The sequence below is a fragment of the Spermophilus citellus genome, assembly GCF_964194105.1.
Source record: "Spermophilus citellus genome assembly, chromosome: 14".
NCBI classification, from domain to species: domain Eukaryota; kingdom Metazoa; phylum Chordata; class Mammalia; order Rodentia; family Sciuridae; genus Spermophilus; species Spermophilus citellus.
Window position 1 is genome coordinate 34,087,867 of NC_138194.1, and position 14,218 is coordinate 34,102,084.

General features: G+C 33.6%; 1 protein-coding gene across 13 annotated transcripts in view; it reads right to left on the bottom strand.

Annotated features, from left to right (window-relative positions):
- Positions 1-14,218, bottom strand: part of CSPP1 (centrosome and spindle pole associated protein 1) — a 152,768-nt gene that overhangs the window by 106,154 nt on the left and 32,396 nt on the right. For all 13 annotated transcript variants that reach the window (XM_081266447.1, XM_081266454.1, XM_081266444.1 and 10 more), the window contains one exon: positions 14,003-14,102. In XM_081266447.1, the coding sequence (XP_081122573.1) occupies positions 14,003-14,102 (100 nt within the window). The remainder of the gene's footprint in view (positions 1-14,002; positions 14,103-14,218) is intronic.

A 14,218-nucleotide genomic window follows, 5' to 3' on the forward strand; every position in this document is an offset into this window, starting at 1 on the left:
GTCAAATATCTAGTTACATAAGGTCATAATGAATATTCTACTGTGTCAAGGAGAGACAGACAATGCTGCAAGGATGTTATATCCCAACAGGCTCAAGTAATTGCCAGCTTTGTGTAAAGTTATGTGTTGAAGAAATATTTTACCAGTGTTTTTCAATTCTACTTAGTGGGTTTACATGGAAAAAGGAAAAAAATGATTCATTTTCACTTATAAATTACTGTTCATATTAAGTTTGATTTTATTTATCAAGAATATGTTTTTTACTATTGATTCAAATGGCATTTATAATAATTGCCTTAGTAGACAAGTAACCATGTGTAATGCTTTTGGAATTATAATTTTATTAGTTTAAGGTTTAGTCAACAGAGAACACTAACTTTTTAATTCTTATTTGTGTCATCTGGTACCAAAGTTTTTACAGCACTGGAGGCAGCTTATAAAAATCAAGAACCATAAGGAACACTTTATAAACATTCTAATTTTTAACTATGAATTAACAATGGCATCTTAATTAACTTAATGAGCTAATATGATGTTTAAAGTCAACTATTTTTCTGCTGTGACTAAAAGATCTGACCAGAACAATTATGGAGGAGGAAAAGTTTATTTGAGGGCTCTTGGTTTCAGAGGTCTGTCCATAAAAACAGACTTTTTTTCCTCAGTGCTCAAGGTGATATAGAACATCACAGTGGCAGAGGGAAGCAGCTCATATCGTGATCAGAGAGCAGAGAGAGAACAATTCTACTCTCCAGTTACAAAATACATACCCTATAGCCAAGCCCCCAATGAACCACTTCCTCCAGCCACACCTTACTCACCTCCAGCTACCACTCAGTTAATTAATTCACTGATTCAGTTGAGGTTATAACCTAATCATTTCTCCTCCAAACCTTCTTGCATTGTCTTACACGTGAACTTTTGGTGGACACCTCACATCCAAACCATAACAGACAATGAATGATGAGACTTACTTATTCAGCTGTTGTCTTTTGATGGTTCTAGTGGCAAGTTAATTATTAGTGTCATTTTAGGGTCATTTGAAGTGATGTCACTTCATCAAGTATACATCAATGACCCTAAGACAGCTAACATTTTGCTTCAGGATTATAATATTTAGAAGCATTTAGTTTCTCCAGCATTTGTGGGTTAAAAAAAATATTTAAAATTAAAGCATATAATTTTTTTAAAGTAATTTATCTTCTAGCATAATATTCATAGTCTTTTTGTTTTGTTTTATGTTGTCATAAACTTTACTTGGATTTCAGGGACTCAAAAACAAAGTTTAGTTCTTATACAATAACCAGTTTTGCTGAGTTAATACATAAATACAAGGCCAAACAAACATAAATTTTTTTTAAGTTTCTTCTAAATGATAAGATAGGGTTACATGGTTCTATCAAATGGTAGACCAAAGACATGATAAAGAGTAATATAGAATTTGTACACCTCTGTACCTTCAGTATCACAAGATTTAAACATTCACCTGTTGAATTTAGACCTGGATATACTATTTAGAATGCTGAATTTTGTTGGAATACACTACAGTAATTAAGAAAACACAATTTTTAAAATCATACAATTGTATTTTTACGTTGATATCCAATATAAGTAAATACATTTAGTCATAGTCTCTTTAATACATCCTTTCTTTCAAAATAAAAACATTTTATTTCTATGGTCTATATGACATTAGCAATCAACATCATTTTAAAACTATATAATAATTATTATGGTAATAATTGGTTTTTATTTATTTGTTTGTTTATTTTTATGGACTCTTTTTTTTTGGCTGATGGACCTTTATTTATTTATTTATTTATTGTTATTATCTTGGTTTTAATCCTTCATGGTAAAATATACATTTATATTTATATATATGAATAAATTTTCTTTCTTATTCTCCTTTTCACTATTTTTTTATTTTAACTTTTAATTTGTTATATATGACAACAGGATGCATTATAATTCATATTAAACATATAGAGTAATATTTATAATAAGCATTCTATAAAACAAATCACCACAGGACATTGACCCTTTTTTTCATAGTTATATTCCATGATTATACTATCAGAAAATACTATGTAAAAATAATCAGAAGACAAATTTTAGGAAATAATAATAGGCCTCTACATGATTTATAGAGATGTGACTAATTGAGAAAAACATGAACTCTCACATCATATTATTTACAAGAACCCATCCAACTCATACAAATGAAACAAAAAAAAGTACGTTTGCGATTTCATTATGGATATGCTAAAAGTGATAATTAAAAATACAACTAAAAATTAGTGAAAACATTAATAACTTGCTTTATTTTATAAATCTTTACATTAACTGTAATTTTTACCTTAGCCTAAATTTTAGAGGTACATAAATTTTGGTGCTGCTTTATTTTCTGATATTACTTTTAAATTACAACAATATGATTTTTTTTTCTTCCTGATAATTCTTTCTTTCACAGATTTCCAGATATTACATTGAACATGATTTTTTTAAAAATATACCATATAATTCCTAGAATAAAACTCCTTATCTTACTTTGGTACTTTATAATCTTTTTGTTTTGCAGAATTACAAAATAGCAGCTCAGGACATGAAAAATATATCTAGTGAACTGTGGAGCCTGAAATACTTATTAATGGCATTTTGATTCAAGAGAAATATCATCTAGAAATGTCCCAACCTAAAAACACCTAGGAACTTAAAATACAGAAGATGGGATTTCTGCAGTACCAAAACTTAGAGGTAAGGAAGCTGAAAAGGACACAGAAAAAAAAGGCAACAGAAGTAGATGGAGAGTCCCTACGACCACCCCAAGGTTCAGTGACTGGCAAACAGGATGCAGAAGTCACTATACTCACTGTAAATATACAAAGAAAAATTATCAAAGGGAAAAAGTGCACAGGGCAAAGTCCAGAAGAAACTAGGTACAAACTTCCTAAAGTTCTTCCACAGTAGTCACATAGGACACACTTAACTCCTTCAGCCACAAGTTGTGACATAAAGTTTTTGCCTACCATAGAAGTTCATTAGGGAATCACTTTTACTGGATTGATCACATAAGCATCCTCTTGTCAACAATGTGCCAAGACTCCAAACTCCCCAGGGGAAAAAATGGGTGTTCAGCACAAACCATATGGTTTGTACAAACAATTTTGGACACAATACACCATTCTTATCATTTAAGTAATGATTTATATTAGTGCAGGTAATTGTTTACTAGCTAAGTTCCAAGCTCATGCCAACTTTGTAAGCAGGTCTTTGTAAGGATAGGCAGTTCCACATGTACAATATTAACAGTTTTCTTCAAGAACTAGCAAAGATAGAACCACCACCAGAAAAACACTCCTGAAAGTCAAGAAAAGAAAGTATTTCAAGTAAATGACTAGAAGCTAAATGAAGGGAATAATGAAAAAGGTGAAATTTGAGCATTTGAACATTTAATGTAGCTATGTTAGGGGCTATTACTTGAACTTTGTGGGTAAGCAACATAAAAGAAAGCCTGAGTGAAGAAAGTTGAAGTGAGAGGAAGTGGACATAGTAAAGACAGACAATCCTGTTGACAAGTTTTGTGATAAAGGAGAACGAAAAAATTAGCAGTAGCCTGAGGAACATAAAGGATTTTTCATTTTTTATAAAACAAGTATAATAATGGTTGTATTCTGATATAAAAGATCCTACTAGTAGAGAGGAAAAAAATTTGTATGATTCAGATGAGAGGGCAAACTAATGAAGTGAAATTTTAAGTACAAAGGACTATCATACAAGTGGAAGAAATGATCTAAGGCACAAATACAACTCACCAATGTAACAGAAGGCAAAGTAGAATATATAGGGGAAGAGATCATTTTTAAATTCTAAAAAAAAAAAATAGAAATAATAATCTAAAGGCGTCTATTTTACAATGAAATATAAAGCAAGACCATTGGGGAGGGTTTATGCTAGAAATGAAGAGACACCAAATAAATAAATAAACAAACAAACTAGGACAGAGGGGTAGTACATGAATTAGGAAAATGGAGTAGAATTACCCAACAGCATTAGGTCCTACTTGAAGTTGACAGTCACTGCTTTAACTTAAGAGTTATATAACTGTGTTTTCTCCACCAAAATTCAGCTATACCAAAGCTGGTTAACATGAGATGCCTCATATTAAATAGGATTTAATTAGAGGGTATCTTGCCAAGTAAATAAGAGAAAAAAGACACAAGAAACTTGAAGTGTGAAACGGAGTAAATATTGGACCTATTCAGGCTGCATAAAAAAGGAAATGATGAGAGGGTAGGATGCCATTGAAAGGGATAGAATGAAAGAACTGTAGATCCTGGTAGGATCAATTATTTAGAATCAAATACGTGTTTAAAGCAACGTTCAAGAGAGAATGAGTCAGAAAAGTAGGAAGTGGTCATCAAAGAGTGAGATACACACAACTCTAATTTAGTAATATAGAATAGGGCTAGAATAGAACCACTGACATGGATAGGTGGCTGAGGAAGACAGAGGACAGTATAGTGAAAAGTCAAAAAAGTAAAGAAGTACTAAAATCTTTAAGGAATTAAGGAGTGCTTAAAGTCATTCAATTTTTTAAATGAGTAAACGACTTGGAAAGGCATTTTGCAAAAGAGAAAAAGACTTTGGAAACTAAATTAACTGCAATAAGAAAATAGTGGATGCAAGAGTCTAGCACTGTGAATTTCAAACTATTGGATTATAGGGCAAAGGAAAGGCATGACAGCCTGGAAGTCACAAAGAGGAATAAGCATGACATCTTCTCTCTAGTTATAAGTAAGATCTAGCACAGCACCTTACACTTAGTAAGCACTTAATATGTTAGTTGATAGTAATAGCAAGAAAAACACTAGCAGCAGGAGAAACAACAGTAGAAACGTTAGAAACATGAGTTTTAATAATATTTTTATTGTCTTGTCACATTTTAGGATCCTTAAATTATTTTGCTGGTTTCTTTTGTCACAGGTACAGGTACTAGTAAATCTAAATTTTCTGGTACATCACAAAATATCTATTCATTGTGAGAGCTTCCCATGTTTTAGTCAGCTTTTTTGCTGCAATGACCAAAAGACCTGACAAGAAGAATTTTAGAGGAAAAGTTTATTTGCGGATCATAATTTCAGAGGCCTCAGTGCACAGACAGCGAACGAACTCCATTGTTCTGTGCCTGAGGTAAGGCAGAACATCATGGTAGAAGGGTATGGTAAAGGAAAGTAGCTGGGGACATGGCATCAGGAAGCACAGAGAGTGCTCCACTCAACAAGGACAAAATATAACCCCAAAGGCACAGCCCCAGTAGTCCACCTCCTCCAGCCACACCCTACCAGCCTACAGTTACCACCCAGTTAATACATTCAAGTGAATCAACATACTAATTAGAGATGAGGCTCTCATAACCCAATCATCTTACCTCTGAACTTTCATGCATTATCTCACACAAGAGTTTTGGGGGAACACTTAATAACTAAACCATAACACATAGTGAAAAGCAAAGAAAATTGCCTCCTAAAAGTCTAATTTTAAAACAGCAAAGAGTACAAATTACATATAGTATTCAATGAGTTTCCATACACTCAGGTAACAACCCAGATGGAGATTTCTAGTATCTCAGAATGTACATTTATACTTCTTCTCCATCAATATCCCCTCCAGGATTAAAAAGTATTCAGACTTCTATCAATGCTATTCCTATTCTTGAACCTCAAAAATAATAATAGTTTATACTCACATCTTGCTTCTTTCATTCAATAGGTCTGAGATTCACCCACACAGTTGGGTGGAGCAAGGCTCATCTTTTGAATTTCTATGTAGTATTCCACTGTATGAATACATCATGATTTTTATCTATCCTACTATGAACAGTTATGAGTTGTTTCCTTCTGTAGGGGGCAAAGGTATACCATTATGAACAAGCTCTATTGATACTTTTGTACTTGTCTTTTGGTGGGCACACTATGGAGTAGAACAGTTAAACCACTGGATAATTTCATAGGGTTTTGTAGATATTGCCAGTTTTTCAAAGTTACACCTTTATACATTTCCAGCAATCAATGATCCTCAGTTCATTATCATTCCTGATCTACGTATCAGGAGTCCTTTAAATCTAAGACATTCTACTCATGTGCAATGGAGTCTTCACTGTAGCTTTAATCAACAATTTCCTAATAATAATGATGATGAGCACCTTTTTGAAATTCATGTGAATCTCCATAGCTACAAAATGCCTATTGAAGTCTTTTGCCCAAATTTTAAATGAAACTTCTTCCTATTGATCTATTAAAGTTACACACACTGACACACCCACATCCTTCATAAAAACTGCAAATATATTTTACTGTACCATGGCTGCCTTTTCACATTCTTAAATGTCTTTGAGTAAGCAGTTCTTAATTTTAATGAAGACTATTTAACTAAACTTTTTCTTTGTGGGTAGCACTTTGAAATCTTACAAATACCCTACCAGCTTACAAGGCCCTAAGACATTTTTCTATGTTTTCTCAAAGAGCTATTTAGTGTTAGGTTCAGATTTAGGTCAATGATCTCTCTTGAATAACAATGCATGTAATATGGAGTACAAGTTGATTTTTATTTTGTTTTTTGTTTTGTTGTTTGTTGGTCATCTCATTAATCCAGCATCATTTATTGAAAAGACCATCCTTTCCCACTGAATTGCAGAGGCACCTATATCATATATCAGATAACTGTATATAAATGGATCTGTTTCTGAGCTGGGCACAGTGGCACATGCCTGTAATCCCAGTGGCTTCGGACGGGGCTCAGGAGGATCAAGGTCAGCCTTAGCAAAGGTAAGGCTCTCAGCAACTCAGTGAGACCCTGTCTCTAAATAAAATACAAAATAGGGCTGGGAATGTGGCTCAGTTGTCAAGTGCCTGAGTTCAATCCCTGGTACCCCCCACAAAAAAAAAAAAAAAAAGGATGTTTCTGTGCCCTTTATTCTATTTCAATGGTCTACATTGCAAACATTATGCCCAAATTATCTCAACTACTATCATTTTATACAAATACTGACATCTAACACTAAGTCCTCCAACTTTGTTTCTTTTCTGCATAACTGTCGGGGCTTTACAGGTGTTTTTTAATTCCCTTATAAATCAGCTTAACCGGGCTGGGGATGTGGCTCAAGCAGTAGCGTGCTCGTCTGGCGTGCGTGCAGCCCGGGTTCGATCCTCAGCACCACATACAAACAACGATGTTGTGTCCGCCAATAACTAAAAAATAAATATTTAAAAAAAATTCTCTCTCTCTCTCTCTCTCTAAAAAAAATAAATAAATAAATCAGCTTAACCAAGAAGTCTATTGGTACTCATTGGATCTACAGAAATATGAGGGAAACTGGCAATCAATCTTAGTCTTAAGCAATTGAACCTTAAAATCCATGAAAATGATCTCTCTCCACTTATTCAAGCTTCTTAAAATATTCTCAGCAAAGTTTCATACAGTCCTAATTTTGTTAGATTTATTCCAAAGTATTTGCTATTTCCAATATAATTGTAAATATATTCAATTTCATTTTTTTCTTTCATCTTCTCTCATCACTTTGTACATCTTTAAAAACAAGAGGTTTATTAATGATGGAAACTAGAAGTACAAATGTGAACGTGTGTGTATGTGTGTGTGTGTGTGTGTGTGTATGTGTGTGTAGCTGGATATCAAACCCAGGGCCGCATGCAAGACCACTAGGCCACATTTCCAGCCCTCAATTTCATTTTCTAATTGTTTGTTGCTATCATCTAGAAACACAAATTAATTTGTATAGCCTAATATCTAGTAACCTTATAAAACTGACTACTAATTCTAATGGTTTGTAAATTCTTTTAGATTTTCTACCTAAACAATCATCTGTAAACAATGATACTACTTTTCTAAATGTTATACTTTTTTCTTGCCTTATTATACTGATTAGAACTTCTGGTAAAATATTTAAAAATATCATTGATAGAAGATAACTGCATTGTTCCTAAACTCATTGTTCCTAAACTTTCCTTAAAAGAAATCAATATTTTACCATTATGATATTAAAACATAGGGGCTTCTGAGCTATACTTTATCAGATGAAGGAACTTAGTACTGAATTTTATCAGATGGTTTTCCTGCATTTATCAATAATTACATGATTTTTGCCTTTATTTTGATAAGGTGAAAAATTATACAGATTTGAATTTCAAATATTAAATGAATCTTGTATTCCTGAATAAAGTTCATTTGAACAACATGCACAGTTCTTCTTGCTTTGGATGGTACTAAAGGACTATAAAACTCTCCAAGCAAACTGAAATTGTACAGCAATGGGAAAACTACAATTTTTCTGTGACTTTCACAAATGTTTATCAAAACATTAAGAAGTCTTACCATCAGTTGTAAATGTTTACAGTAATTTAATTTTAAAACAGTAAAACTAATTAGGCACAGTGATGCACACCTGTAATCCCAACGACCTGGAAGACTGAGGCAGGAAGATCACAAGTTTGAAGCCTGCCTCATCAACTTAGCAAGACCCTGTCTCAAAATAAAAAATAAAAGGGACTGAGCATGTAGTTTAGTGGTTAAAGTGCCCTTAGTTTCAATCCTCAGTACCAAAAAAATAAGATTAAAAAATTAAAATAGCAAAGCTAATAATGATTAATTCACTGAAATTTAAAATATTAGAAACACTGAAAATAAAAATGCTTTCTTTGTTAAAGAAAAACTTAACAAAAGAGTAATTTGAACATTGGTTGCCATCTCATTATGTAGCTTCCAAAATGCTATACTCATCTGTTCCATGTTTTGGCAGCCCTGACACTGACAGATTTCCAATTCAAAAACATAGAATGTCTCTCCATTTACTTGGACATTCTTTAATTTCTCTCAGCCATGTTTTGTAGTTTTCTATGTATAATCCTGTACTTTTTCATTAATTTCATACTACTATGAGTGGGGTTGTTTACTTGATATTATTTTCAGAGTATTCACTGTTAACATAAAAATACGATATATTTTTATACATTGATTTCATTTCCTCTAAATCAGCTAAAGTCATTATCAGTTCTAATAATTTTTGTGGCTTAAGATTTTTAACAAACATATTCAAATAAAGCTAGTTTTATTACTTCTTTCTAATCTTGTTGCCTTTTTTTTTTTCTTCCCTCATTACTCTGGCTAGAACTTTCAGTATGATGTTGAATAGAAGTGGTGAAAGCAGATATTCTTGTCTTGTTCCTGATTTTAGGAGGAAAGCATATAGTCATAAAACATTATGATGATGTTGGCAATAAGTATGTACAGATTTCTTATTTGGGGATAAAGACCTCTTCTATTCCTAGTTTCTTGATCTCTTTTATCCTGAATGAGTACTGGGTTTTGTCTAATGATTTTCCTAGATCTACTGGGATGTTCATGTTCTTAACTCTATTAACTGGGTACATTACATTAATTTTCAGATGTTACTTGCATTCCTGGGGTAAATCTCTTTTTTTAAAAAAAAGAGAGTGAGAGAGGGAGAGAGAGAGAGAAAGAATTTTAATATTTTATTTTTTAGTTTTCGGCGGACACAACATCTTTGTTTGTATGTGGTACTGAGGATCGAACCCGGGCCGCATGCATTCCAGGCGAGCGCGCTACCCCTTGAGCCACATCCCCAGCCCCTGGGGTAAATCTCTTGACTTTAATTAATAATTATTTAATACACTGCTAGCTTCAAATTGCTAATATTTTGTTGAAGATTCTGGCATCTATATTTATGAGGAGTATTGGTCTGTAGTATCTTTGTTATTCATGGTGGGTCTCTTGCACCTCTCCTAATAGTTTATATGAGGTAAGTCATAGTAAGCCACTAGAAAGTTTATAATAAAGAGATGGCACAGATGGGGCCAGTCATGTCAAAAATACCAACCTTGTGATTAAAAGGTTGGTCCCTGAGCCATGTGACACAAGCCATACCTAAGAAGAGTAAGTGGATTGGAGACCGAGCCAACTGACAATGATTCAACCAGGCCTACACAATTAAACCCCAACAAGTACTCTGGACAATGAAACTCAGGTTAGCCTAGCTGGAAATACACTACAGTACCTCTAGGCCAACAGATAATTCACATTTATACCCTCTCACATCTTGCTCTATGTGCCTCTCCCTTTGGATGGTTCTGATTTGATACTTTGGGTTAAATATGATCCTAAGTACAGCATTTTCTGAATTCTGTGAGTCATTCTAGTATATTATTGAAACTAAAGGGATAGTGAGTACCCCCATATTTCTAACCAGCTAGCAATAACTGGGTGACCTAGGGATCCCTGAACTTGCAGCTGGCATCAAAAGTAAGGGTAGTCTCAGAGAGGACTATGTCCTTAACCTGTAAAATTTTGGTCCAACTCAGATAGCTAGTATCTAAACTTACTGTAATTCTATCTCAACTTCTCTTATAGGAGGTAAAATGGTGGAAGAAAAAGCCATATGGATAGCATTATCCCTGTATTTCAGTGTCTGACAGAAATAAATTTATAAAAATCATCAAAATGTTATGTTTCATGAGAGTTATATACTGTAAGCTATAAATATTATTTCATTAGCTAAAATGAATATTTAAAATTGTTTTTAAATATGTACATATTTCTGATTGCTATTATGCTCAATTATTCACTCTATTATGGTGTCAGAGAGCAATTACCAAACTGACCTACATTAGACCTGTTTTTTTTTTTTTTAATGATTCCTAGATGAAAGCATTTAAGGAAAACTATGAATTGCCAAATTACATTTTTCCCAAAGTCAAAACCTATGTATTTGGCCTAATGTTAAGACAACAATTATTCAGGCAAGACGTTAGTGACAGAATGCTTATAAAATTATAAAATCAAATTTCCCAGCAACTCAGAAAGCTGAGGTGGGGAGACTGCTTGAGCCTGAGTTTGAAACCAGCCTGGGCAACATAGCAAAAATCCTGTCTGGAAAAAAAAAAAATCAAATACTATCTTATTATTTAATAAGATTCAATGTGAGTCAAAAATAATTACTATTTCAAATGACAATTCTTAAAAAAGCATATCATGAAAATCAAATTCTACAAGGCCGGCCAGGTGGGGTGGTGCATGCCTGTAATCCCAGCAGCTTGGGAGGCAGGCGATTGAGAGTTCAAAGCTAACCTCAGCAATTCAGCAAGGCGCTAAGCAACTCAGTGAGACCCTGTCTCTAATAATTAAATACAAAACAGGGCTGGAGATGTGGCTCAGTGGTCCTGTGCCCCTGAGTTCAATCCCTGGTACAAGAAATAAAGAAAAGGACGGAAAGGACGGAAGAAAGGACGGAAGAAAGGACGGAAGAAAGGACGGAAGGAAGGACGGAAGGAAGGAAGGAAGGAAGGACGGAAGGAAGGAAGGAAGGAAGGAAGGGAGAGAAAACAAATAAACAAATTCTACAAGGCCAAGAGAACTGACTTTATATTTGCAATGAAGATGTTAATTCATTCAAAACCTCTTTTCTGCTGAGTATAATGGCACAAACTTGTAATCCCAGCTACTCAGGAGGCTGAGGCAGGATGATTTCAAGTTCAAAGACAGGGGAAATGAGTGAGGCCTTGTCTCAAAATATAAAATTAAAAAGCTGGGAATGGCCAGGCGCACATGCCTATAATCCCAGCCACTCAGGAGGCTGAGGCAGGAGGATCACAAGTTCAAAGCCAACCTCAGAAAAAGTGAGGCAGTAAGCAACTCAGTGAGACACTGTCTCTAAAGAAAATACAAAATAAGGCTAGAGAAAATACAAAATGTGGCTCAGTGGTAGAGTGCCCCTGAGTTTAATCCACAGTTACCACCACCACCACCCAAAAAAAACAGGCTGGGATGTAAAGAATCCTGCATTCCAAAAAAAAGAAGAGTGAGAGAATGGCAGTGGGGTTAGAGAAAAGTTAACTTATTTGAGATTGAGACATTAGAATCAACTAGCTTGTATATTTTCTTGATGAAGAAGACAGAGAAAGAGGATTTAAGGATGACTAAGCAGACAGTTTGCTGAAATGGAGAATAACAGAAAGTTGAACAAGAGATGTAAGTTAATTTTATACCTATTGATTTTGAGCCCAGGACATCCCACTAGAGATGTCCAGTAGGAAATTAAATATATATTTCTATGTCAAATTCATAATAGAAACTGGAATTGGGATACAGACTTAGAAGTCATGAACACACTAATGGTAAATAAAGTGCTGTGAATGGATATAGTCACTTGAGCACTGTATGAAGTATGACAAGTGACTAGGTCAGACCCTAAGCAACACCAATTAAAGAATAGGCAGATGGGCTGGGGTTGTGGCTCAGCGGGAGAGTGCTCATCTTGCACATGCGAGACCCTGGGTTCGAGCCTCAGCACCACATAAAAATAAATAAGTGAAATAAAGGTATTGTGTCCAACTACAACAAAAAAATAAATATAAAAAAAATAGGCAGAGGTCATTGTCTTCAAGTTATACATTAAACTCACCATATTTGTGAATGTAATGTTCAAAGATTAGTTTTGAAATTCCTCAGATAAATCTCAAAAATCGAAAACTACCTTTAAAAAGATGTAAAAAAGAAAGGAAATTCATATTATGGTTCATTTATGTGTTGGTTCTCTTTTCACATGTATTCAATTACTGCCCATATAACCTTTTAAGATATATCAATTAGTAAAATAAGGAAATAAATAGCTCATGCCAGGTCCCAAAGACACAATGGCCCAATTAAAACCAAGCTGGAACCTGAGAATTTCAAAGTGATTCTATATGACCTTTGTGACCCAAGTGCTTGAAAGAACAGTCTATTAAATTTTTCTAAAAATTATCTCTTATAATAATCAAATTCAGAGTTCATAAAAGTTTAGGACCAGAAGATAATCCAATTTATTTTATAGTTAAATTGAGGGACTTAGAGATTAAAGGATTTCACCAAAATATAATACTTTAATTTACTAAATCTGTTTATTAGCTAATAATTTCTAAGATTCAAAACTGAATTATCTATATAACAGATCCTAAAAATAGGGCTTTCATTTTGATCTGTTATTCTGGTAGAGAGACAAAAAGTCAGCATCCTTTTTATCCAGTTGCATACAAAGGCCAAGCAGCTATATTTATGAAGAATATCTAAGGTCATGAAAAATAGTGCATGTAAGATAAATGCTTTTGCCAGGTTCAGTGGCACACACCTGTAATCCCAGCAGCTTAGGAGGCTGAGGTAGGAAGATGAAAAATTCAAAGCCAGCCTCAGTAAAAGGTAGGCACTAAGCAACTCAGTGAGACCCTGTCTCTAAATAAAATACAAACTAGGAATGGGATGTGACTCAGTGGTTGAGTGACCCTGAGTTCAATCCCTAGTAACAAAAATATGTATATATACTTTTACCATATAAATTCATCATATTTGAGTTTTTATAAAAAGTTTCAGTGATCATCAATAATTCAAAAGATGTACTTTTAAAATATTCATACATTTTCTTTAAAAAGAAAAAGTATACTTACCAACAAGCCAAAAAGTATTTTTATACCAAACCATAATCAAAGAATCATCCCGGCTATAGTTAACACCTTTACAACTGCAATAAGGTCATCAATAATTAAATGCTGGTCTTTCATCAAACGACATTTTACATCCTTTAAGTACATTTCTTTGACTTTTAAGCAAAAGCAAGTCCAAAAAGTCCATTTTCATTTCATAAATAATAGTTTCCCTATTCTCTCTCACACAATTCCATTCAAATTTTTCATTTGTAATTATGTTAAAATAAAACTTGCTACTGTGATTTCCATAAATCATAACCAAGACAATATCACATTAAAAAGATACAAGTTTCTCAGTATGAATTATATTTCATATGTAGATCATGTCACATGTAAGATTCCACAAAGGAAAATTACCAAGATTTTTTAAAAAATATTTTTTTCTGACAAGACAAAACTTTTTAACAAATGCCTGCTACAGATATCTTAAAATGGGTTTAGCACATCTAATAACATACCTAAGGAACTTCTGGTCTGTTGACTGTTGGGCGGTATGTTTTCCTTAGCCATGGAGATTAATATTTTACTATTTTCAGAAAGTTTCTCTGATGCCTTTCCCTAAACAAGACATAATATTTACAAATCAGTAGGAGGAAGGAACCCCAGAAAACATGAAATTCATCAAAACTTATATTAAATGCCTCAACAAAATTACACAGTACATCAGAGAAGAA